Source organism: Amblyomma americanum, chromosome 3 (assembly GCF_052857255.1).
Source record: "Amblyomma americanum isolate KBUSLIRL-KWMA chromosome 3, ASM5285725v1, whole genome shotgun sequence".
NCBI lineage: Eukaryota > Metazoa > Arthropoda > Arachnida > Ixodida > Ixodidae > Amblyomma > Amblyomma americanum.
Window position 1 is genome coordinate 207,632,456 of NC_135499.1, and position 23,869 is coordinate 207,656,324.

The window sequence follows — 23,869 nt, forward strand, 5'->3', positions numbered from 1 at the left end:
TTCCTTTAAACAAAAAAAATGTACAGCCGTCTATGGAAGGCAAAATGGGACTGCAGCTTCACTTTACTATATCTGAGTTTTTACAGTAACTGAGTTTACCATAGTGGGGGGGGGGGGTTCTACTGTAGTATCAACCCTGTTTCTTATCATCGAGATTCTACTGTAATAATGTTGCTTTGTTATACAGTTGGTTTGTACTTTATTTATTATTTCTATATTATGAAGCAAGTAAACATTGCCTTTCATGCATTTGAGGTGCTCTGTTTTAGAATTTGGAAGTTAGTTTGATAGCTTCAGTGCATTTTGTTTTTAATGCAATGGCCTTGTGTGTTAGAAGAATACAGTTTTGAAAATGCTTTTTCTGCTGTTCAACCTCTTTTGTGTAACGAGAGTATATTTGAGATTATTCAAAAAAAGTACTGTTCACTTTGAACCCCCCCCCCCCCCCCCCCCCCCCCGAAAGAAAAGCACTATTTGCACAAGCATATATTCTACGCATTGCTTTGCATGACAGCAATCTGAATGGAGAGCATTATGCGTCAGTGTTATTTGTCTTGTATCCATGAAAATTGGGAAGAAAAGCAGATGAGAAACATAAGAACCATCCTCTTGTGACTGCAGGTGATGGGCTGGTGTACAAAATAGTAGAGTGGAAGGATCGCTCGGGCCAGTCCTTCTCCAATTTAGTTGACATATTTGAGGCCAGTCCAGGGGAGCCTGTCCGCACCATTGATATCTCTAGCGAGGTGAGTACTTTCTGGCACTCTGTTGGCCATCGAAATCTAGCAAAGGTCTGAAGGAATTGTCTGGTAATTTAAAGTGGGAAAACAAAAACAAGAAATGACTCAAAGAACGCTAGACCCCGGTCTACTTGCCATACCAAGAAAAGCCGGCTGTAAAAACCTTACTTGAAGCACAGATAAGCACAGTTGGCATGGCATTTGCTCGCATAGGATCTTTGAGACCACAGCCAAAGTCAACGAATTATCTGGTCTGCAACGCGCTGGCGGCTCGAGTTATTTGGTGAAATTTTCATTTTAAATTTTAGGACTGCCTGAAAATTTTCAAGTGAACTGGGATTTTGAGTGAACGATTTTTTTGAACGAACTGATATTGAAAATTTAAAGTTTTACTGTGTGTGGCTGCCTGGGGACCTCATATCAAATGTCAACAGGTATTGTGTCCTTTTGACGAGTGGAATGCAATGCCAGTCAGTTGAAAGATAGAAATGTGCTTAAAGCGCTTTGAAAAAATTATCTTTCCAAGGCATCTTGTATAAAGTATTTCTTTGAGGCAGCTAGCATTCAATTTCTTGGCAGCGTAATTAGCTGTTGAAAAATTTGTTGCTTGATGGGCAAGCCATTTCAAGAAATGGGGCACAGCTTTGCCAAACTGCACCAGAATACCATAATGACTGCTCCAAAGTGTTCCAAGATAGCTTTATAGCTGCTGCAGTGTTCCAAAATGTGCTTTTTAGTGCTCTAAAAACGCTCCAAATCACATTGCCAGTAGCACAACTGTGATTATTTTACTACAGGGCAGGCTATGAGTTTGTAATGCAGAGCAAAAGCTGGAGCTTTAGGTATGGTTGTGTTGTCAAATGTAAATGAATGTCAGCTTGAGGACTGCAGTAATTTATGGAGTGTGGCACGGGTCAGGATGGCAAAGTGGTGTATGTTTGGTCTGCAGCTTAAAAGGTCTGGTGTACTAAAATGTACCAAACAAAAATAAATATTGAGGTAGTATCATTTTATAACTTAGAAAACCCAGCAAATCAAACTATGTATTGGAGGTCAATCTGTTAAAGTAGTCAGCTGAGCAACATGTTCCTGCCTGATACCTCTGCCGTCCTAATGCAGCACAAGTCAGTGTACCTGGGCTCGGACGACGGTGTCCGGCAGGTGCGCCTAGACCTGTGCCGTGGCCGGCACCTGAGCTGCCTGCGCTGCGTGCGAGACCCCTACTGTGGCTGGGACAGGGACCACCATGAGTGCCGGTCCTACGTCACGGGGTGAGCTGTGCACTTGGTGGCTGAATCTAAAGTTATTGGTGTTGGTTGGGCTGCTACTTCTATCATTGCTTCTCAGTATTTTTAAGCAGCTGGTGCTTGTATGTCACCTTTGTGTGTCATCTTCATTGCGTGTCATCTTCATTGCGTGCCTGGCTTGTTTGGTTGAGAAAAATCATGTGTGCAGGCAATTTTTCCTCGCCATCTTAATTGCTATGGCACTTTTGCATGGTGTGCAGAGGACTGTACAATCTCTTTTGAAATAAACATAAATGCAATTGTTTTATCAGGAAAGGAAATACATTTTCTTTGTTTCACTCTCAGGGTACACCTGAACTTCACTCTGAGGGCAGGGATGGAAGGAGGAGTGAAAAGAGGCAGAAAAACACTATAATGGAGTGTTTTTGATTATGACTTGGATCTCCTCAAGTTCTTTAACCATTTGAGGCGCATTTATCATTTTGACCGGGACAATTTTTTTTCTTCCTAAATACTATATCCGGCCTTAAAGAAAGGCTATTCGTTAGTTTTCCCTCATAACACACCATTTGTAAAGTTTTTACACGCATGTACGAAATTTTTTGCAGACTGAAAATGATTAGAAACTGGGATCGTTTTGTTTTTCGAAGATGCACGGTACACTAGGAAGTCAAAAAAAAAATTACATTGCTACTGATGGCAAAATCTGTCTCCAAGAAAGGACGTGCTACCATGCTCGCTGTTTTGAGAAATATTGTTTGCTGTGCTTTTAATTGGCATAAGAAAAGAAGAATTCTTGTTGCAATATGTGGGATGCTAAATTTGCCCAAAACAAAGAAATCAGTGCTAGGTAGAGCACATCCTTGAGAAAAAGCTGCGAGTTCACAATGTACACAGTTGTGTACAAAGCGCATTAAGGGGATAACATGCACTGACATTGCGCAGCACGTGGGCATTTTGCACCACAGCCAAGATTCAATCCCACCACTGAGCCACCATGGTGGGCCTCTCTTGAAATAAAGAAAGTGTAATGTTTGTAAAATGAACGGAGGTGTTCCGCGACCCATTTTCTCTTTGTGCAATGCAGCCATTGCAATACAAGCTTGCTGTTTCTCATGTAGTTTGATGCAAAGAAGCTGGATACTCAAAGATGACTTTTTCGTTTTTTTTTGCCTCATTTGCAGATACTTCCTTTTGCTTTTATCTGCTTGTTGCTTTTCTTTGGGGAGGGGGATCTGTTGTTTTCACTGTGCTTAATTGTGTTTTCATCCATTCTACTTCTACAGTTTCCTACAAGATGTGAGCAATGCTACGCCTGACATTTGTGAAGAAAGTGAGTTGTACCTAAATTTAATTTGTCTCTAGACATCTTTAATATCCTTACAAAAGTCTTGCACAAAGATCCCAACAGATTAGATGCCTGTGAGTTTCTGTGCAGAAAAAGTTCCCTATTCTAAATTATTTAATCTATAGAGAAGTAAAGATGAGTGCGTTACAAATGTTGCTGTTTTTGCTGAAGGTGCTAACAAGACTACCATATAAACACCTGTAAGGGCTGCATTTATTTTTCTAGATTTGAGGGCCAGTTTTTGGGGGGCTGCCCTTACACGTGTTTTTATGGTATTTCCTGTTGAAATTGTGGGTCCTGCTCTGGTGAACACATTCCATTTGGACCTGGGCTCTCTCTAAGCATGCAGAATGCCTTACACATGTGAAAAAATGCCACCGCTGAAGTGCAAGAGCTGTAGGATTGTGAGAATAGTCTATAGCGCTGAAGGGAGGTGCTAGCAAGAATGGGAAAGAATGGTGCATATGCTTCGTCTCATTAAAATGTGCACTGTTATTACACGTGCGCTGAATTGGAGCACGGATCTGGCAAGAATCGACTTCTTAATCAGTAAAACATGTTGCAACGCTTATCATCCTGTTTTATTTTTAGTTTTCAGGAATTGTTCTTGCTTTTCACGTAGGGACTATAGATGAGCGTGCAGAAGATGTGTTGGTGCATTGGTGGTTATTTGTTGGCTAGTTTCTCAGTAGCCACAGTTATAGCTTCAGGGAATAAGGGAATTCAACATTGGGCCAGTTTATTTAAAACATCCCAAGAGTGCGAAAGAGGGAACATAGACCGTTGAGTCTTGTGTACTATGGTGCATGCTCTACTCATTGGTACACGAGATGTAGGGATATCACCGAGTGCCCTTGCATGGTTAAACAGTTTTCTTGTGTGTTGCATTGCCTTGCAGGTGTCCGTCGGCGCCAGTTGCATGCCCACTGGGGTGAGAGTGTGCACCTCAGCTGCCAAGGCCACCACCCGGAACTCATGGAGCCACCAGCAGGAGCCACCGGACTGGGATCTACTCCAAACAAGGTATTTTGCATTGCTGCTTATTCGGATTGTGGCCCTGAGTCAGTGCTGTTTGGGCTTGCCTTACTGGACATGTTTGGTGTGAACCCATAGAGCAGCAGCTCGAGATGATAGAAGTCAGTGTAGTTCTGGTCACGGGTGTAGCAAGAATAAAGCGAGCTGACTGAACCGAGCGAGTCTTGCGAGTATATGAAAACTATTATGGGCATCCGTAATATTTACCTACAGATCCACTCTCCAAAATGGCAAACTAAGTATACTATTATAGGCTCTTGCAACATGTCCAGAACAACAAACTTTCCAGCATTGCTAACTCCTCTGCAGTACATTGCATTGCTTCCATACACATCGCAGGAAAATATCCATGGTTGGGACAAATTACGAATGGCAACACATACAGTTTCAAATACAGTCTCTGCTAAATCACACTGAAAAGATACTACAGTGTAATCCACTTACCGTATTTACACGAATCTAGGCCGGTACTTAAAAAAAAAAATCGTGTACGAAAGTCGGGGTTCGGCTTAGAGTCGAGAATGCGGTTTGCCCGCAACTGCTAGACACATAGCGCCATCTTGCAGCCACAGCTTGCAGCTTGCAGATTTCTAGGCTCTATTTTGCTTGTTGGCGCTGCATTGTTCGACCGTTGTGAACAAAGCTCTCGCCGTCCCGCACTTGCTTGCGTTCGTCGCCAGGTGACTTCGAGAAACGCCCGTGTTTGCGGCGCAATGGGGCCCACCAAGCGATGCCATCACACCGCGGCTTTTAAGCGGAAAGTAGTTTTGGTGGCGGAAAGCACTTGAAACCTACAAGCCCAGCGCGACTTGGGCGTAGACGAGAAGAACATGCGCCGGTGGTGGAAGCAGCGGAAGAAACTCTTCAACTGTGCTGCAAAGCGAATGGCCTTCACTGGACCCAAGAGCGGGCGACACGACGAGGTGGAAAATGATGTCGCCAACTTTATGAGGAAGCAAAGGGAAGATGCGATGCCCGTGACGACAGAGATAATACAAGCAAAAGTGAGGGAGGTCGTTAACGTTAGAGGTGCCCGACGGACCCAATTTAGAGCCAGCAGGGCCTGGGTCACGCATTTCATGAAGCGTTTCGGGTTCAGCCTGCGACGGCGGACTTCAGTATGCAAAAACCTACCACCTGATTTTGAGGAGAAACTGGTGGCATTTCAATGCTTTGTGATCAAGAAGCGGCTGGAGAAGCAGTACAGTCTGGGCCAAATCGGTAACACCGATCAGACCCCAGTGTATTTCGATATGCCTGTGGCATGCACAGTCAATGAGAAGGATGCAAAGCAGGTGAAAATAAGAACTGCAGGGTATGAGAAGCAACGTCTTACCGTGATGTTATATTGCATGGTCGATGGGCGAAAACTGCCTCCCTACCTCATTCTTAAGCGTCGCTGTGCACGCACTAGAGAATGGATGGATGAGTGGTGCCCTAGTCGAAGATTGGGTGAAGACCATTTGGCAACGTGCCGGGTCCCTGTTGTTCAAAGAGTCACTCCTAGTTCTTGACTTCTACTGCGGCCACTTGACAGATGCCGTAATCAGTGCTTTCGAAAGGCGCTATGGACATTGCGGTGATACCCGCAAGAATGAAGAGCCAGCTACAACTGCCTGACGTTGCAATCAGCAAGCCCTTTAAGGATAGGCTGCGGAAGCACTACAATGACTGGCTGACGCTTCAGGACCACCAGCTCACACCGACTGGGTGCATCAAGCGTGCTTTGCTTAGCCAAGTGGCAAACTGGGTTGCCGCGGCATGGGAGGAAATTCCAGCCAAACTGATTCTGCGGGCCTTCTGCAAGTGCAGTATCTTGAACGCGCTGGACGGAAGTGAAGACAGTGTGCTGTGGGAGGAAGCCAGCGACAGAGGACAGCGATATCAGCGGTGTTGACGAAGATGATGAGTGAGCATTCGACGTGCTACGACGAGCATCGCAAACTTAATAAATAGCATGTTCTAGTCTTAGTCAGTGCTTTTTTTCATTCGGCTTACATTCTTTATGAATTTTGTGCATCGGCCTAGAATCGAGGCCGGCCTAGATTTGAGTAAATAAGGTATAACAATACCGGATATAACTTTATACCGCTTATAGCGATCAAATTCTTTAAATGTATCAATTCTTCCATTGCCCCTATGTGAAAATAAACCGTATATAACGATACAATTACCGGCAAAATAACGGATACAACGATAGGATTCTGGCCTCGCAGACGGTGTTTACGACTGAAATTTGTCTGAAAGTTTGACAAAAAGTAAAATACTGTGCAGCGAATGACATAAAAACTCTGTGAACGGACCAACGTGGCAAAATCCGTGAGGGAGCGTGTCATATGTGGCCGCAGTACATGCCCCAAGCTGCTCTATGCACGCCATGCAAAGCAAGAATGAAATTTCCTTTGGTAGTCATGGTCGCAAGGGCCGAGAGAGGGAACTTAAGGGAATAAGCGAGTGCCTCCAACTGCATGGCGCCCCCACCCCGCACAGCCGGTCTCCCCATTGACCCCACACCACAGGCTTTGTTGTCTGTGCCACAGTGGATGCTGTCCTGTTTCCAGCACGATAGCGCTTCCTAGCTCGTGCGGTCCATTTTGTAAACCATTTTGATGGCAACAAAAAATGTGCCATGAACTCCAATGGCAACAGTGAGGAACAAATAGCCAAGCCAGCCTGTCCAACTGACTCCATTTAAATCCAAGAAGGCACCTTTCACAGCGGTGAATAGCTGGTTGGTTGCTACAGTGATGCCTGCTCGCATCTATGTTAGGTCGAAAAACAGTCTCCACAGTATCGCTGGCATCTATTTTAGTCTGAAAAAACAAACTTTTGGACTACAAATTGGCAGAATTATCTGTCGCGAATAGGTACACATTCCTATGAGGTGCATGATAGTTCCTCAATGAAGTCCGAAACGCCCTGAAAGTCGGAATTATTGGAGTTCGAAAAATCGGTCGTCTACTGTATAATAAAGTATGGAAGAATGAAGGCATACATCTTGTGGAAGTAGGTGTGTCTAATGGGGAAAATGATTGGTGTGATGCACAGGGAAAGCAAATGCTCTTGGTGTTCTTTGGCCACAGCTATTCTTGCGCCATCAAAATCCACCGTCGTCATCATTGTCAATTGTCCATGTCCTGAAGAGAACAGTATGAAAGGCGTGGTTGAGGGCACCCCAAAGGGATGAAGGGAGAGAAAAATGGGAGGGAGAAAGATGTGCCAGTACATGCCAGGTACAGCCTAGGGTTTGGGTTTGAGGGGACAGTTTCTCAATCCATAGATCGCAGAGAGCAGTGAGGTTTAGGAGGAAGTAGTGGACAGGAGACCCAAGAAAATTCCTATGCTTTGTCATTGATAGCTATAAAGTGAAACTTCTTTGTGGTATAGTTGGCATCATTGTTGCTGCGGTATAAGACATAACTGATTATTCTTGCATCGTCCTCCTGGGCAAAGCACGTTGTCCAGGTTTGCCAGAGAGTAGGCACTTTTGTGGATGTGCCATCTGCAGTCATGTGGTGCAGCATACATGTTGGAATGTCTAGCAGACAAACCTGCCTTTTTGTATCTCACAAAACAGAATGTATTGCATGCAGTAGTGAGATTTGATAGGAGTGGTTTCTGTTTCCAGCTGCCCCTGTGGTACCACCAGCATGGCAGAGAGCGCCGCCTGGTGACACCCAAGAGAGACAAGTACATCCACACAGCTGGCCATGGTCTGGTGCTCATGTCGCTCACCGAGAGGGACTCTGGCCATTACGACTTGCATCTGGAGTCGGTCGGCACACTCTGCAGCTACAACCTCACTGTGGACACTGGTCAGTTGGTGGTTGAACCTAGTGTAGATGGTTACCAGTGGTCTTGGTGATTCTGCTGCAGAAGTTTGAAGCAAAATAATCACTGTTTTGTGCTCTTACTACCTGAAGAGATGACCTAGGCTGTGCTCGCTGTCGAGAAAAGTTTGTGATAATTTTGAAGTTGTTGTGGCACAGACTTACAGTTTAAACTCAGGCCCTACTTTGAATTTTCGTTCCAGACACGTGGAGGATACTGAAATGCCTTAAGGGGGCCTAAAGACTTTTATAGGGTTGTGCAAGTATTGAACGTTTCGAATATCAAAGCGAATAATGCGGTGTTCGATTTGGGCTTCAAAGCGAATAGCAATATTCGAAAACCTCGAATAATTTCAATGTTCGAGAATTCAGGAAAATAAGTTGCTGGAAGAGGCAGTCAATGGCTATATGCACGGTCGGACACTTTCGCATGATCACACCATTCTGGATGTCTGCACGTGTCGTGCGTACGGTGCGGCAGCCGCGACCACACACTTGGCCTTCGACGGCTGCACGGTTCAGCACGCCACGAAAGAGCATGCCTGATGGGAGAAATCCCAGATGCGTAAGCAAACACGCCTCGGCAGGAACTTTGTTGAGGGCCCAAAAGGCGAAGATGACATAAAAAGATAAGAATGCAGAGTTACCAGCATGACCGAGGCTTTGTCGGCATTGGCTTTCGTATTTGTGGTGTCGCTAAATACCAAGTTTGACGCCGGTGGTACCTTATTGTTTACACCCTCGACGGTTGAAGGTAGATTAGGTGAAACACCAATTATTTTAGGTGCCACAATGTGTAAGCCGGCACTGAGAAGCATTTTTGCACTGGTGCACAGTCTTCACTTCGAAGAGCACTGCCATTTTCTTGTACTCACGATCTTGGCATAGGGGTATACCTCCCTGTGCTTCTCCGCTCCACTTCTGTGTTATAAGGTGCATATCACTACAGGCAGTGCCTCCTACATGGAATGCTTCTGGCTATGGAAAGCAGGAAGATGTATTTCATTGATCTGCTGGGTGCGGTGCACCTCCTAACGTTCTTGTGGCAGCAGGTTGATCCCTCAACAGTACAGAATTGCTTTGCACGGGCGAATTCATAGTGCACGCAAGCGATACTGAGGTGAGCAGAGGCGGTGATGACTGTGATGCCCTACCAACGGTGGTGTTGGAGTGACAGGGTGGTGAAGAGAGACTGTGGACTTTGAAGTGTTCCGTGACATCGACAGCGAGGTTGCTGTCTCCAGACTGGTTGGACAGCGAGATTGTTGCTGCTGTTGCACCTAGATGAAGGTATTGAGAACGAGGACAGCGGCGACAACTTGTAGGTAGATGATTTAGGCCCCACTGTGACGGAAGCTGCCTAGGCATTAGCTGCTTCGAGGGCATTTGTCGAGAAGACGGACTTCATGGACAAGCTTGCTCCCAGTTTCACTGATTTTGAGACTGCTGTTGTTGCTGCACGGCCGCCACGGTAGCAACTGAAAATGACCGACTTGTGGTCGACAGGACACGAATAAAGTGCATGTACTCGAGGGAAATTTACTGTGCCTGAATATTTCTTCATTTTCAAGGGGTGATATTGGCAAACTTGTAGTAGTCGATTAAGGTGTACTACCAGATAGTGCATACTTATCTCGCATCCCCACCAGCTACGTATTAACGTGGTTTTACTGTACCACTTTTCCTTGGCAATATGTACATGTATGTATCTCAGCAGCCTCATTTTACACATAGGAGTGGGGTGTCTTTCTGAAACATGCCTTCTGTGTCAATTTTATGCTGGCGAAGACTTTAGACTGTTCACTATTATTCACGATCAGATACATTTGTTCTAAATGTACTGAAATATTTTGCAAAGGTCACTCTCTCTGTCACCTGAGGAAGCCACAATTTGGAAGCATGGTAGTGTCAAGAATGTTACCAACATCCCAGATGCCGTGCTTCTGTTTCAGAGACATGTGGGTCGCCAACAGAGACAGACTATCGCAAAATCTACTCGAACTGGTGCCACGAGTTTGAGAAGTACAAGCTGGCCATGAAGACTTGGCAGACCAAACATGCCGTAAGTGTACTTTCCTTGACCTACTTTCCTTAGGGAAGTGACTGTAGGGCTATGAATAACCATGTGTCTAGCATTATCATACAAATAAAACAGGGGGCAGCTTAGTTGCAGATTTGAAACTTGCAGTGCAATAGAGCTATAAGCATCTCAGGATGTCCTTTGGAGTCGTTGGCCTATTAAGAATCTCAAGCCATACTTACATGCTTGGAGTATTGCATAGTAGCATTAGTTTTCTAAAAGGCCACACTGCAAACAAGTGTGTTGTAGGAATTGTAACAGAATACTGTAGAATCTTGATGACGTGATCACAGCTGATAGAAATTTTGATTTTACGAATTCCTTAGCCAAAGTGCATGGAGTACTGTTTGCAGAATTTTGTGCATTCCAAACTCTTTTTTGTGCCTCTACGGATAATACGAATAGAGGAGCTGTAACTGCCAACAAGTAACATGGTGAAGAGGCCACGACAATTTTGGCAATAGCAGCATGGCAGGCTTCGTACGTCGAGGCCTACAACAGAGCTGTAAGGAGTGTGGGATGGCCTTCAAATGTCACATGCTGTCAGCATGATTGTGGCCACGCTGCCCACACCCTGACAGTGCCGCCATTTCCAGTCGTGCATTAAGCACATGCGAGCTCTAAGAGCTGCCTTCACTTCATCAGTTGTCCAGTACACACTGGTCAGCACAAAGCAGTGGAAGCATACTTGCTGTTACACCAGCCTGAATAGATATGTGCACACTCTTGGGTTCAGCTTTGCAAGCTCCAAGAATGTTTGATAATTCTTATCAGCTCTGTGTAACAGCTTCTAGAATTTTGTTCAGCTGTAAAGAAGTTTGCATTAATGCGCATCCTGTTCTTCAACTTAAGTATTTTGTTTGATTTTTGGTAATGGGAGTTTTGAGTAATGCGAATATTTTTCATGAGCCCGTGAAATTCATAGCATTGAGATTTTGCTTTACCTTACTTGAAGCAGTGAGCAACTCCTGTCCTTCAGAAAGTAGTCTAAAGTGCCCTACAGAGCTTTCTCTCTTATGCAAAAAAAGATAGCACTGGACCACACACTAGCTTTCACTAGGGCCTCTAAAACTACCACATATGTGTTATATATGTGTAAATACGGTATGTGGGAACTTGAAGTAAGATGCTTGAGGAAGACATGTAAATGTCGGAAGAAAAGTTCATCCCACTGTAGAAATTGAAGCCTGAGCATTGCCTGAGGATCCCACCCATCATGCTACAGTTCGGGACAGTTGTATGTCTGGCTCGATTTAAATGAGTAGCTTTTACTGTAACATCCTAAACCTTCATGCATATGCAGAGGAGAGTTGTTGAAGAAAAACCTTCTTTGTTGTGTGCAGAAGTGCCAAGGTGGTGGCCACCCCAATGATGTCACCTACCAAGGGAGGGCTCCAGCTGCCTAAAGCTGAGAAAGAACTTTTTCACCACCATCTTGGGAGTGAAACGTGCAAGAAAGGTCAACAGGTTCCTTTCTGAAGGACTTTTTCTGCAGTCAATTTTGATCCTCTAGGGCTGTCATGCCCCCTCCTGTTCTAACTTCAGGCCCCAAGCACGTTTTCTTGTTTTTGTTGTGTTGTGCTATTCCGGCCTCGCGTAGTGCTCGAAAACACTGAGAGGTGATGCAACATTGATTGGAACCACACAGTTAGGCATATGCAGGCATGTCATTCGGCACATGCACTAGAGCTCCTAACTCAAAATGCATTACGCATGGGCAGGCAGAAAACTTAATTTCAGGCCATTCAAAAAGAAAAATGCCATGTTCTAGGCTGAAGTGTGGCATGCGCTGGGGCTGTGCCGTCTTTTGGGGGCAGCATCTGATTTCAGTGTCCACTTGTTTGCTGCCGCCACATGTTCATCCAAAATGCAGGTCATAGGAGCACTTGTGCGTTCTTGTGTGCATTGTGTTCAGCCTAAAGACTAGGATCCTTTTTATTTTGCCTTGCATACCAATGGTTCTGACACATGCGCTCCATTTGTAGCAGCTGTTGTAAATATGAATTTTATGACTGCGTATGTGTTTTGTTTGTGCCGTCTTCAGTGAACATTTGCAACGTTCAGGAGGGAACAACAAGATCTAGATCAAGATTTTCTTTTCTTTTGAACTAGGTCCACTGCTTAGCAGTAGGCTGAGGAGCATGGAGTACTCATCTTTATATACATGTTGCATGTGTGCATCATTTTTGATGCATGTTTTTTTTCACTGAACAAGTAGCTGCTGCATTGGGCAATCTTTTTCTTTTGCATTTAGGGCTGATGGGTCTGTGTGCGTTGATAAGCACCAGAGTATCGCCGGTGATCCTGCAGTTTTTGGTGAAGTGCATACTTAAATTCTGACACAAATGTAAATTGAACCGGGCTTCTTTTATGCCTTTGTACCTATGAGCCAGGCATTTGTGCATAGTATTGCCTATTGAAGCTTGTGTTTTGTAGAAATGTTTAATTTAGTAACGGTCATCAGTGCTTGACTTGCAGCGGCAGTAGAATACACACAAGTCATGTCAGGAGTAGATGAAACATGGTTGCAAAATAAAAATTCACAGATGCAAGAGCATTTTGGCACATTTGCATGCCAACATACTACACCTCACCATTTCCCCTACCCTAGTAGACATCTGTGCAGTTAGGTCACAGAACCATGCTTCATTTACTCATGATGTGACGGATACATGGCAGAGCTTTGCAAAGCTAATGGTGGCCTTGACTGGCTGATTACTGAAGATTTCTCCTTTTTTCTGTTGCCTGAAGTTTCTGAGTGAGCTTCAGTGAAAGGTTCTCTGTCCAAAGATCTGTTTTAAAGCAGCAGCTTTCTCTATGTTTTACTGTTGTGTTTTGAATTTTAAAACAGTGTGGAAAGGCAATGTGCCCCTCTCCCATCCCACTCTTTCTTTTAGTTTCATTGTGCCATGTTGAATGTATCACTAGATTTCTTGCTGGCCTGGCATTTTCATTGCTATCAAACAGATAGTAATACCCATGGTGAGAGCGACACAAAAAGGCATGGACTAATTGCTTGGAGATGGGCTTTGTTTACAAACAAGCAAAAAACACAGCAACGATGTGAGCAATACTTTAGCACCTTCAGGGATGGAGCGCAAGGCAGACTATGAGACAGTTCTTGTTTTTTGGTTTTAATTTATGGTAGCTGTAGCGTTCACAAAAATAATTTTCGCCAACCACAAATGCACTAGCGCCAGTCTGAAGGAGCTTCTGAAAAGCTTTGTTCCTCCCTGTGTGTTTGTGTTGCCAAGCCTAGCAGGCACAAATGCCACTTCACACATTTATGGTGCCAGCACTGAACGCTAGCTGCTGATGCCCGATGGTCTGAGTGAATGTCATATAGAGTCTATTTATTTACACACCACACAATTCTCTGTGAACATTTAAGGTTGCCTCGAGCCTTTTTATCCCTGTAAGTAGTAGGTTGTGCTTTTCGATTTTTGTGTATAGCCATATTGCATAGAATGTGTTCATAGTGTTGTGATGTTGTCGTAGGAACTCTGTGACGTGTATCATTTGTGGTGTACACACAGCTTGATGATGCAGAAGGGAGTTGTGACATGAGAGTGGTGCAAGAGCAGCATTTTTCTTTGCTTTGTACACTGACTTGATTGTGGCCATTTGACTTGCTTCTGTCGTCATGGTCCCCTTGTGGTTTGATGTAGGTCCTATTGACATCCCATTGCCTTTTGGCAACAAGCATCCGTCTGAGATCTGTAAGCTGGTAAGCAGCTGTGAAGCATCTTGAATAAATATTCCCTTTTTACATGTCATCTCATTCAGCTGTGGCTTTGTTTAGTTCAAGGTACAGAGTTTCGTCATTTTTGAAACACTCATTTTCGGCCATACCGGAATGGTCGAAATGCCAGAAGAGGATGTGGCAGCACGGATGCAGTAAAAGCTTCCAAAGAAGCTGATTGGTGACGTACAAATAGTGCATGCTCCCATCGCAAATAGTCAAGGACCCCACTGAAATAAATAGCTAAGATGGCGGCATACTCTGAAGCAGAGCATCTTGCTTTGGTGTAAACTTGTTGGCGTTACTGCGTTTTTAGGCATGTCAGCTGGCTATATATTGTATATACATGTCTTTTGCTTTGTCTTATCCTGCCCATAAAGATTGGATGGATGATAAATTTGGCCTATTTTTTATTCCGTTGGACAATTCGGTAGCTCCTAGGCCTAACGAGCACCGGTTTGTTGCTGAAATTGTTAACTTTATGAAAACCAGATGGCATCACTACCATCGGAGTTGCCATTGTGTCTGTGCTTGCGAACGTTGACTGATGTGACAAAGCGTAATATCCCGCAAAATGATTGTGTTTATTGTATGCAAATGTGAATTCGCTATATAGACCTCTTTGTTAGCTGTCGGAGCGTCCCACATCACGATCATGTGCACTGTCTGGCAGCATCAACCTGCTCATCATGGGGATGGGAAGTTGCCTGCAATGCGCCGCTACACCAACGCATTTGACTTGCCAGTGGCGGTTCTTTGGCGTCACTTACGGTTTTCAGTAGCAGGGTTGCTTTGGCTCTGCATTGAGCTTGCGAGTTATCGCAAGTTAAAGGGGTCATGACACCATTTTTCAGGCTAAAGCTGTTTATTGCATTTTGTTCACTGTGCATCTCAGAACAATTGGGCAAAATATGAACTCATTTGGTGTAGCGAATAATTTGTAATGAAATTTTAAAAGTTCTCTTGAACCATATGGCAGTTAGGTAACACTGGCGCGCTCGCGATCCATGGCGACATAGACCGATGGTCATGTGCTTGCTCGCGACTTAACTCGCACTGCACGAAGTTAGTGTAGGGGAGTGGTTTTTTCGGGCTAGGGGTGCGGAGGGGTGAAGGGAGGAAGTCACAACAAGGAGACAAAGGCAACAAATTCCTGTGTTCTCTTTTTCTGTGTAGCTTCTACCCGATCTTGGCTACTTCACCACAATGTGCCGCGGCCGGACTCGTGTAGGCGCATTCTGCTTCGCACCGACCGTGCACGTGCCAGTTCTGTGGCAGACGATAGCGCTGTAGGTTTATGACGTCACTCAGGCTGCTTCAATATGGCCGTCGTTGCCAGGGGGAGGAGCTTAGAGCCGATAACTTCAAATCGCAATATCTAGCTCAAATGCGCGCGTAGAGCCCTACTTCTTAAGTACAAACGATGTACGCGATGCAAGCAAGTGTTCAACATTGTGGGCGCTAATGTATATTTGTTAGTTTAGTTTTGAAATAAAGCAACTTAAGCATGTGATTGCTTCCAAGAAGCTCGTCTCATATAAGTTAAAGAAGTGGTTTTCAGAATCCCGTGCAAACATGCTTGTATTGAATCTTCCACTTTTTGGCTGGCACCCAGGGGGACTGTGACAAAGCTTTCGCACAAGCGAACTTTGACGGCGAGCTGGTGTTTGGGACAGGCAGGGCAAAAAAATGAAAACTGGTCTGCGCTGTAAGGGCAGGGACAAAGAAAGGAGTGAAAGAAGAAAGGAAGAAAGGTGCTATAGTGGAGGTCTCTAGAATAATTTCAACCACATGGGGGTCTTTAAAGTGCAGTGACATCGCACAGCATGAGATCCTTTTGCCATTCTGGCCTATTTGTTTTGACCCTTGGAATGTAAATAATGAATGCATAGTGTTCGAAGACGTAGTCCATAACCTTTCCTGCAAAGTGCTGCAAATGTGGTGGAGATCACAAAGTCCTCAGGACTTTGCTATCACTCCCTCGCCGAGTGCTCGAAGTCTTCTGACACAAATGCTTGCTGTTTAGCAGGATCGCTGGAACACATCGCCGGTTTTCGGTTCATCACAAACTCTCCAGGCATTTAAAATTTCTTCAGAGATGCGTGCGTTGGTCGAGAGGCGCACGCACAAAAATGCCTGCAGATCCGAAGCAAAGCCGCTCACTGCACATAAAAATGAATACAATGCGCTCCTGTCTGTGCGTTATAGCTGCAGCTTATTAAGAATTAATCAAGAGAGCTTACAGATAACTGAAAAGGGTGTTTGCAAGGCAAGATTTCTATCTATGCTGCCTTCTTTCGCTATGCCGAATAGAGGTGGAAATCAAAATATACTGATGATATATTTGTGCATATCACAGTAGCAAATGCGTGAATGACCGATTATACTACATTCGCCATCTGCTCATAAATCTCAGAAACCTAGAGGTGATGGATTAACTGTCACCCTCTTTTGCCCTTCTGCAACCTCCAGAGGGCCTCCACCCTATCACCCGCTCAATCGGAAGGCGGCAAATGTAGAAGCAAAATGAAGAGCGGCTACTGCTGAAATCGCATCTCATCAGTCATCACGTTGCATGACATCGTATGATTGGACAACAGAGGCCTAGGTGGCAATGGCACTAAGCAGCTCGACCGCTCCAATGTGAAAGAGAAGCTAACGCTGCAGTGATGAAAGCAAGAGGAATGTGCTGCGCCAATCATTTGCCATCAAATCATTTCTCGTAAAGTGAAAAAAAGTTAACAGCGAAAGGAAGAAGCCCCCTAGCTGCTTTGCCACATCAGTTCATATGGTCACCCGTCAGAAAACAATTTCCGTTATGAATAGAGTTTTTTGTTCTCGAGTTCAAACTGTTCAAAATGGGAAAATTAGGGTTCGAAACATAACTTTTTGAATATATTGCCAGATTAAGCCTCACCATAAATTTCAAGAGTTTCAGAATCATTGACAGTTACGGAAAATGTCGCTCTAGAATAAGCGCAATACATCCTCTGGTTTTAGTACAGTGCCTTCAGCTTCGTGCACAGGCAAATCGCATCTCTTCAAAGACGCATTTTTGGCTAGAAATCTGGCCTCACACAATTGTTCAGAATTAAATTTGCTTGGGTTGCGAGAATCGGGTGAAACCTGGTTTTGCTCGAAAATTTAGTGCCCCAAATTTATGGTGTGTTAACGTCCAAAATGACTGGGAGTCAAAAGCCTGCTTGTAGCCTGATCTGTTGAGCTTTTCACGGCCTTAAGTCATCATGATGAGTGAACTACAGATGACCAAATCAAAACAGCGGTCGAACTGCTGGTTGGTGCTCTGCGCCTGGCAACTGCTGGAGTCCATACACTGCTTACCGAGTCATCTATGCTGATCTTGACTGTGTGGTGAACGTCTTGACTTTGTGGCGCCATTTTCACTACAATAGATTGCAACACGAGTACAACTCACTGTAGCACCTCACTCTGTTTGCTACTTTCTTCCTATTTGTCTTTCTCCCCTTTTCCTCTCCCACAGTGTGGAGTACAAGCCAACCTCTCCACACTTCCGCGCAATGAAGATTCCTCTCTCTTGGGGCAGGTGGCTTTTGGACTGTGGCAAGAGTGTGCGGGAGTTTAGTATCTCACTCTTTAGGTTGTATTCTGAGATGCCTTGGAGCTAAATAACCTTTAAAGGGAAGGGCCTGCGCCAGTGGCGGTCACCTGATGTATTTGAGTCATCATCATCATCAGCCCGACTACGCCCACTGCATGGCAAATTTTGCCTTTCCCATGTCTCCAAGTAGTGTCCTTTGCCAGCTACGGCCACCGTATCCCCGCAAACTTCTTAATCTCCTCCGCCCACTGAACTTTCTGCCACCCCCTGCTACGCTTGCTTTCTCTTGGAATCCAGTATTTATCTCATTGTAATGAGACATGTATCTGCTTTTCCGGGATATGAGATATAGAGGCTTTTAGCATTGCGGAGACATACTAGCTTAGACGTGTATCTGTTTACCAGACGCGGGCTGCACACGCGCAGTGGCCTCCCTGGTCCCACCCATGCCACTGCGTGGGTGCTATATATGTCCGGTAAACCGATATACGTCTAGACTGGTACGTATGGTTCCGCTATGCTAAATGTTTGTAATACCAAATTAAGTTTGTACGTGTGAAGTGAACAAAATACGAAGGAACCAATATGACATTTCTGTTCTATTTTCCTGCTTGCATGAACTTTTTCTGCATCAAAAAGACGGTGCAGCGTTTAGAGGAAAAGTTAATCTTAGTAAATGTGGAGCGGTTTTTGGCTTCAGAGTGTAGCTCTCAGAACCGGCGCTCTAAAGAAGAGAAAAAAAATGACAAAAATGATGCTTATTAAAGCCTCAATAGCTTCAGGGCTGATTCACAAAATGCAAGCATATTTGGCTCATTTGTGGATATCGTGTATATTTCGTTAGGTGTGCAAAGGTTTTCTGAGTGGCATTTAATAGTAATTTAGTTTTCATTGTTCAAAGGCAACCAGCACGGTTGCCTTTGAGCAACACGCGACCCACGGAGGTCTGGACACTCAGTCATTTTCTATCTTTTTTTAGAGCTACGCACAAACATTGTAAAAAAATGTTTGCAGTTTAGATCAGCTAAGTGTGGTTTAGCGCAGTCGTTCCGACGACGTAGAAGACGCCTCTGGCCGACTTGCTCCGTCCAAAGCGAGAACTACAATGCGAATGCCGCAAAAGCGGCGCCGGCTTCTTTTCTCAGCAAACGGCGAATCGCGTGGCGAATCACGGGGCCGCAGCTGCGGCGAGTGATGCATATGTCGCGTGGCTGCCACACCTCCACCGCTCCTCCACTTGGTCAAATTGCGGCGCCAATCACCTTGGCTGGACTAGGCCAGTAAAGCTTACGCTTTAAAATGACCAGTGGCCGCTCAGGTTGAGGGTCCAAGCCTGTGGTTTTTACTCCTTGATCGAAATCAGTTATTACCAGCATGGAAATCATTTACCATTTCCTATGGGTATGTGTTGCCTTTTAGACTGCATTCTGAGGCGCTTTTCAGGCAGACTTGTGTCACGTGGTAGCTAGCCCTTCTAAGCGTTGTGAGCACGGGATATGGATTGGAAATATGCCTCAACTTGGCGCCAAAAGCATCAAGAGTGAGTGACCTCACCTACGGAAAATAGTAAATTTGCTTGCTGGTAATTGTTGGCTTAAAAAAAGAAAACTACTATAAAAGTTCTCTAATGAGGAGTTTAGACAGTGAATTTAACTCAAAAGCGTCTCAGAATGTCGCCAACCACTCTGCGCGGGCCCGTGACAAAGCGTGCGAGATGGAAGAAGAAGAAGGAACTCCTGAGCCGAGCTCCCAAGGTTCCATCTCCCCAATTTCTAGACTTCCACCTGGCAGTCGACTTGTTTCAGGAGTTGCTTTTCTCTACGCGTGAGTATCGCATGTACAGGTAGCAGCAGCATGACAGTGAACACTTGTCTCATTCGCTGCAAGGAGGTTTATTTCTGGCGAGGAAAAATACATAGTGAAAAACAAAGCGGTTGCTTCTCACTCATACTCATGGAGTAATCGCTGGTTACGTGAAAGTCTGGTATTTCCTTTTATGTTGCTTGAACTTGTACTTGCAGGGTCGCACGCGCGTTAGCTGTTCTCGTCACAGACAAGTCGCGATAGCGTATTACCTTTATACCCGATAAATTGGAGGTCATCTTCTCAGTCAATATGAGTTTTATTTTGAATCGATAGAAAGATTTAGCCAACCAGAGGTGCACTAGCGGAGACGTATACCGGTTTTACGTACGCCGGTTGTGCACGCGCAGTAGTCCTACCCGGCTACATATTTGCCACTGCGCATTCGCAGCTCCCATACGTAAAACCGGTATACGTTTCCACTAGTACGCCTCTGGTTGGCTAAATCTCTCTCTCCAATAGGGAGATTTAGCCGACCGGAGACTTATACCGGTTTACGTACGCCTATTGCAGTGGCCCCGCCTACCAGCGCCCCTTTCACTGCGCGTGACCAGCAGGAGGCGCCGGGAAATCAATATATAGTGAGATTTAGCAAACCGATGACGTACCAGTGGAGAAGTTTAGAATTCTTGTTCTAGGCATAAATAGGCATGTATACGGATTGTATGTAGCCTCAATCGCGGCAGCAGTATCCGCTGTGGGTGACTGTTCCTTTGGCCAAATTACACGCACGCTCTTTCTTGAGTTAGACCTCCATCCTTTAACCCTTCCCTTACGGCGCGGCTCAGGTGCCCGCCGATATGTGAGACAGATACTGCGCCATTTCCTTTCCCCCAAAACCAATTTTCGTTTCATTTCCTTGGACGTCTATGACACCATGTTCACGAAGAGATTTATGATACCTATTAGCAGGTGTCCGCCGCGCACTAACTTTCTTCGCTACTTTCTGATGAAATGGCGCCACCACCGCTTTTGTGTAGCCTTTTCTGTGGCCTTTTACGGTGGTCCCTGTAGCTTTGCCGTTGACCGTGGACTGAGGCGCGGAATGCCTTCTTCGAGCGGCTCGTCGTCCGATGCTGGTGGGGAGGCGGAAAGCTCCACTAGGACGTCGTCGCACCCGGAGCAGGAGTCGCATCAGCAGCAGAAGTCCTCTGCGGAGCCTGGCGCCGGTGCCCCGGTTGACGTCGGTGCGGGCGCCGGGCAGCCGACGTCGCCGGCGGAGCCTCCGCACGGTGACGACAACCACGTGCACGAATACACGGTGGAGCCACAATACCACGCGGTCTGTATGGTCTGCTGCGCGCTGCTGGCCTTGCTGGTGCCTGGGGTGCTGGGGTCGCTGCTCACGTTGGCCGCTCTGCCGGGGTGCCTGAGCGGAGGGGGCAAGGAGGAGCCGCCGGAGGGCAAAGGCACCACGAACCTTCCGCCCACCACGTCGTCCGCTGCTGCTTCTACATCCACCACTGCCGCTACCTCCGCCGCTGCTACCGCCTCCACGACTGCTACCGCCTCCACAGCTGCCACCGCCTCCACCGCTGCGCCCATAGTCGCTGGTTTGTTTGCAGATTGTTACCGGGGTCCACGCCTAATCGCGACGGGTGCAATTAAAAGGAAATGTAAATAATTGAATGGAAACATGTATTATTGAGCAAGACGTTTTTGAGGTGACAATGACATGGTGGACTATGCCGTCACGAAAAGGTACACCATGCCGGCGTCCCCTCACGTGCTTAGTTTGTAGCCGATAGTACGCTGTCATACAGTTAGTACTAAATCTTATAAACATATGTGCGTTACCTGCATGGTCAGGTTCCTGGTTCCTTTTTCGTTAGTCTTTTTCAGTTTGTTTTGTCAGTGACAGCGTCAAGGTGCAATTCCTTCATTGCACATGGCGTTGGACACTTCTGTTTGTGTAATGCCAAGTGAATTTCTGAATGTTTGCGGATCTCAGAACCCGCAATCATTTAGTGTATTTCATTTAAATGCTCGTTCAGCGGTGGCTAAGACAGCCGATCTCGAGTTGCTTTTTACGCAGTTAGGCTTTGATTTTGATACGGTCATGCTGACCGAAACTTGGTATACTGAACATAACAATGTATTCAAGCTTCCTTTGTATGACTCACACTTTATCAATCGCACGAACAGTCGCGGTGGTGGCGTACTATTGATGGTAAAAAAACATTTTCAATCTGAAGTGTTGCATGAATCTTCTTTTGTCCACCCTGATTATGAAGTCCTGTCTCTTGTTATCGAAAGGAAGGTTGTGGCAGTTATCTATCGCCCCCCAAGCGGAAACTTAAAATCCTTTTTTTCCTTTCTCGACTTTTTCTTATCTTTTATAAGCGAAAACAAATACGATGTCATTTTAGGTGGTGATTTCAACATCAACTTCCTTGTAGACAACCCCACGAAAATTGAATTTGAAAATCTATTAAATTCCTTCGCTGTTCAGAACGTGATTTCCAATCCTACACGTGTTACACTGCAGTCTGAATCACTACTTGACCTATTTATAACCAATACGCACATGCCTGTCCTGAACGCAGGTGTAATAAATACAGATATCAGTGACCACCGCGCCACTTTTATGTGCATTCCGAAAAGTAAATTTCCTAATAGAAAAGTGACAACTAAATTATTTCGGGATATTTCGACAAAAAAACTGAACACTTTCAAAGAGGAAGTTAATAGTCATGATTGGAGTGACGTTCTCAATGAAACAGCTGCCGAAAGGGCTTACGCTTTGTTTTTAACGGCCTTTTTACGTATATACAACAAGTGTTTTCCTTATAAACATGCAGAGAAACGTAAGAACATTAGGAAGCCATGGATTACACCTGAATTGCTGAAGAAAATTCGTAAAAAGGACAAGCTTTACAAAAAGTTTGAAAAAACACGAGACCCTGACATATTTAAAGCGTTTAAAGTGTTTCGAAATAAACTGACGACGGAAATACGGAGAGCGCGCGATAAATATTTTTGTGACAAGTTTTCCTCTATGAATAAGTCAGATGAATTATGGAGGAAACTGAATGCACTTCTGGGCAGGTCTTCAGGTTCAAGCCCAATAACAACAATTCAGAATGGGGGTAAGGAATTGACAGGCATTGACTTAGCTAATGCATTTAACAGCCACTTTACAGCTATAACTAGTAATTTCGTCGATTCAAATACTCTTAATACTCGAAACGAGAAATCTATGTTCTTAACGCCAATATCAGAGTCAGAGGTGATATCGGTTTTCATGGGCTTAAATAACAGTAAAAGTGCTGACGCAGACGACATTGTAATAAAACCAGTAAAGTATGTGATAGAAGACATAGCAGGGTGCTTAACTCAAATATATAACCTTTGTTTATCTCAAGGACTATTTCCGAAGCAAATGCAGCTTGCCAAAGTGAGTGTACTGCACAAGAAAGGAAGTAAGAATGAATTTACAAACTTTAGACCCGTGTCAATACTTCCAGTTTTTTCTAAAGGATTTGAAAAAATGATTCTCTCTAGAATAACAAATTTTAGTGAACAATGCAATATTCTTCACGACGCGCAATACGGCTTCAGAAAACACAGATCAACAGAAATGGCACTGCTGGAGCAAAAGGAATTTGTTCTAGAATCTCTCGAAAACAAAGAAGTAGCCCTTGGGGTATACGTCGATTTCACAAAAGCTTTTGATTACTTAAATCACTCTATCCTACTGAAAAAACTTGAAATGTACGGCTTCCGTGGAACTGTGCTATCGCTTTTGACATCCTACCTAAATGATCGAAACCAGTACGTATATTTAAATGGCTACTCGTCCCATGTATTGCCCATTTCTGCAGGTGTGCCTCAGGGGAGTATTCTTGGCCCGTTTCTTTTTAATTTGTACTTAAATGACATCATAAGCATCGATCCCACGGTGAAATTTGTCATTTACGCGGATGATGTGACACTGTTGTTCACTGCAGCTAGCGCAGATGAGGTCATCACTAGAGCGAACAAAACTCTTCAGAAATTAGACATATGGGCCCAACTGAACCAATTAAAAATAAACGTTAGTAAAACGAAGGCTGTCCTATACCGTGCGAAAAACAAAATTATTAGCATAGACAGAGACATTAAGTTGAACAACACAAAGATAGAGATAGTAAACACATTCAAAATACTTGGAGTATATTTCACCGAAAATATGACGTGGGACAATCACGTGAGCCACGTTATCTCAAAACTGTCTTGCATCGTGGGAGTAACGTACGCAAACAGATATACTCTACCTCCAAAGGTTAAACTTTTATTGTACAATGCACTATTCCACTCACACATAAACTATTGCCAACTAGTCTGGGGGAATACAACCAAAGGAAATTTGCAAAAAATTCTGACTTTGCAGAAAAAAATGTTAAGAAACATTGAAAACGTCCC

General features: G+C 44.8%; 2 protein-coding genes across 4 annotated transcripts in view; both read left to right on the forward strand.

Moving 5' to 3' along the window:
* LOC144125950 (semaphorin-2A-like) overlaps nucleotides 1–14,061 on the forward strand; it is a 58,270-nt gene extending 44,209 nt beyond the window's left edge. For all 3 annotated transcript variants that reach the window (XM_077659782.1, XM_077659783.1, XM_077659781.1), the window contains 7 exons: nucleotides 622–746; nucleotides 1,860–2,011; nucleotides 3,274–3,320; nucleotides 4,234–4,358; nucleotides 7,999–8,185; nucleotides 10,153–10,262; nucleotides 11,624–14,061. In XM_077659782.1, the coding sequence (XP_077515908.1) occupies nucleotides 622–746; nucleotides 1,860–2,011; nucleotides 3,274–3,320; nucleotides 4,234–4,358; nucleotides 7,999–8,185; nucleotides 10,153–10,262; nucleotides 11,624–11,686 (809 nt within the window). In that variant the 3' untranslated portion in view covers nucleotides 11,687–14,061. The remainder of the gene's footprint in view (nucleotides 1–621; nucleotides 747–1,859; nucleotides 2,012–3,273; nucleotides 3,321–4,233; nucleotides 4,359–7,998; nucleotides 8,186–10,152; nucleotides 10,263–11,623) is intronic.
* Nucleotides 14,062–20,491: 6,430 nt separating this feature from the next.
* On the forward strand, nucleotides 20,492–21,633 carry LOC144124360 (uncharacterized). Its single transcript, XM_077656990.1, has 2 exons — nucleotides 20,492–21,018; nucleotides 21,611–21,633. The coding sequence occupies exons 1-2, from the start codon at nucleotides 20,511–20,513 to the stop codon at nucleotides 21,631–21,633; spliced, it is 531 nt and encodes a 176-aa protein (XP_077513116.1). The 5' UTR covers nucleotides 20,492–20,510.
* Nucleotides 21,634–23,869: the final 2,236 nt, after the last annotated feature.

Bases quoted from the DNA above. Each gene is read 5' to 3' on its own strand.
- LOC144124360 (XM_077656990.1), top strand. From the start codon at position 20,511: ATGCCTTCTTCGAGCGGCTCGTCGTCCGATGCTGGTGGGGAGGCGGAA. The intron at 21,019-21,610 runs GTTTGTTTGCAG...TCGCACGAACAG, and splicing joins CGCTGCGCCCATAGTCGCTG to TCGCGGTGGTGGCGTACTAT.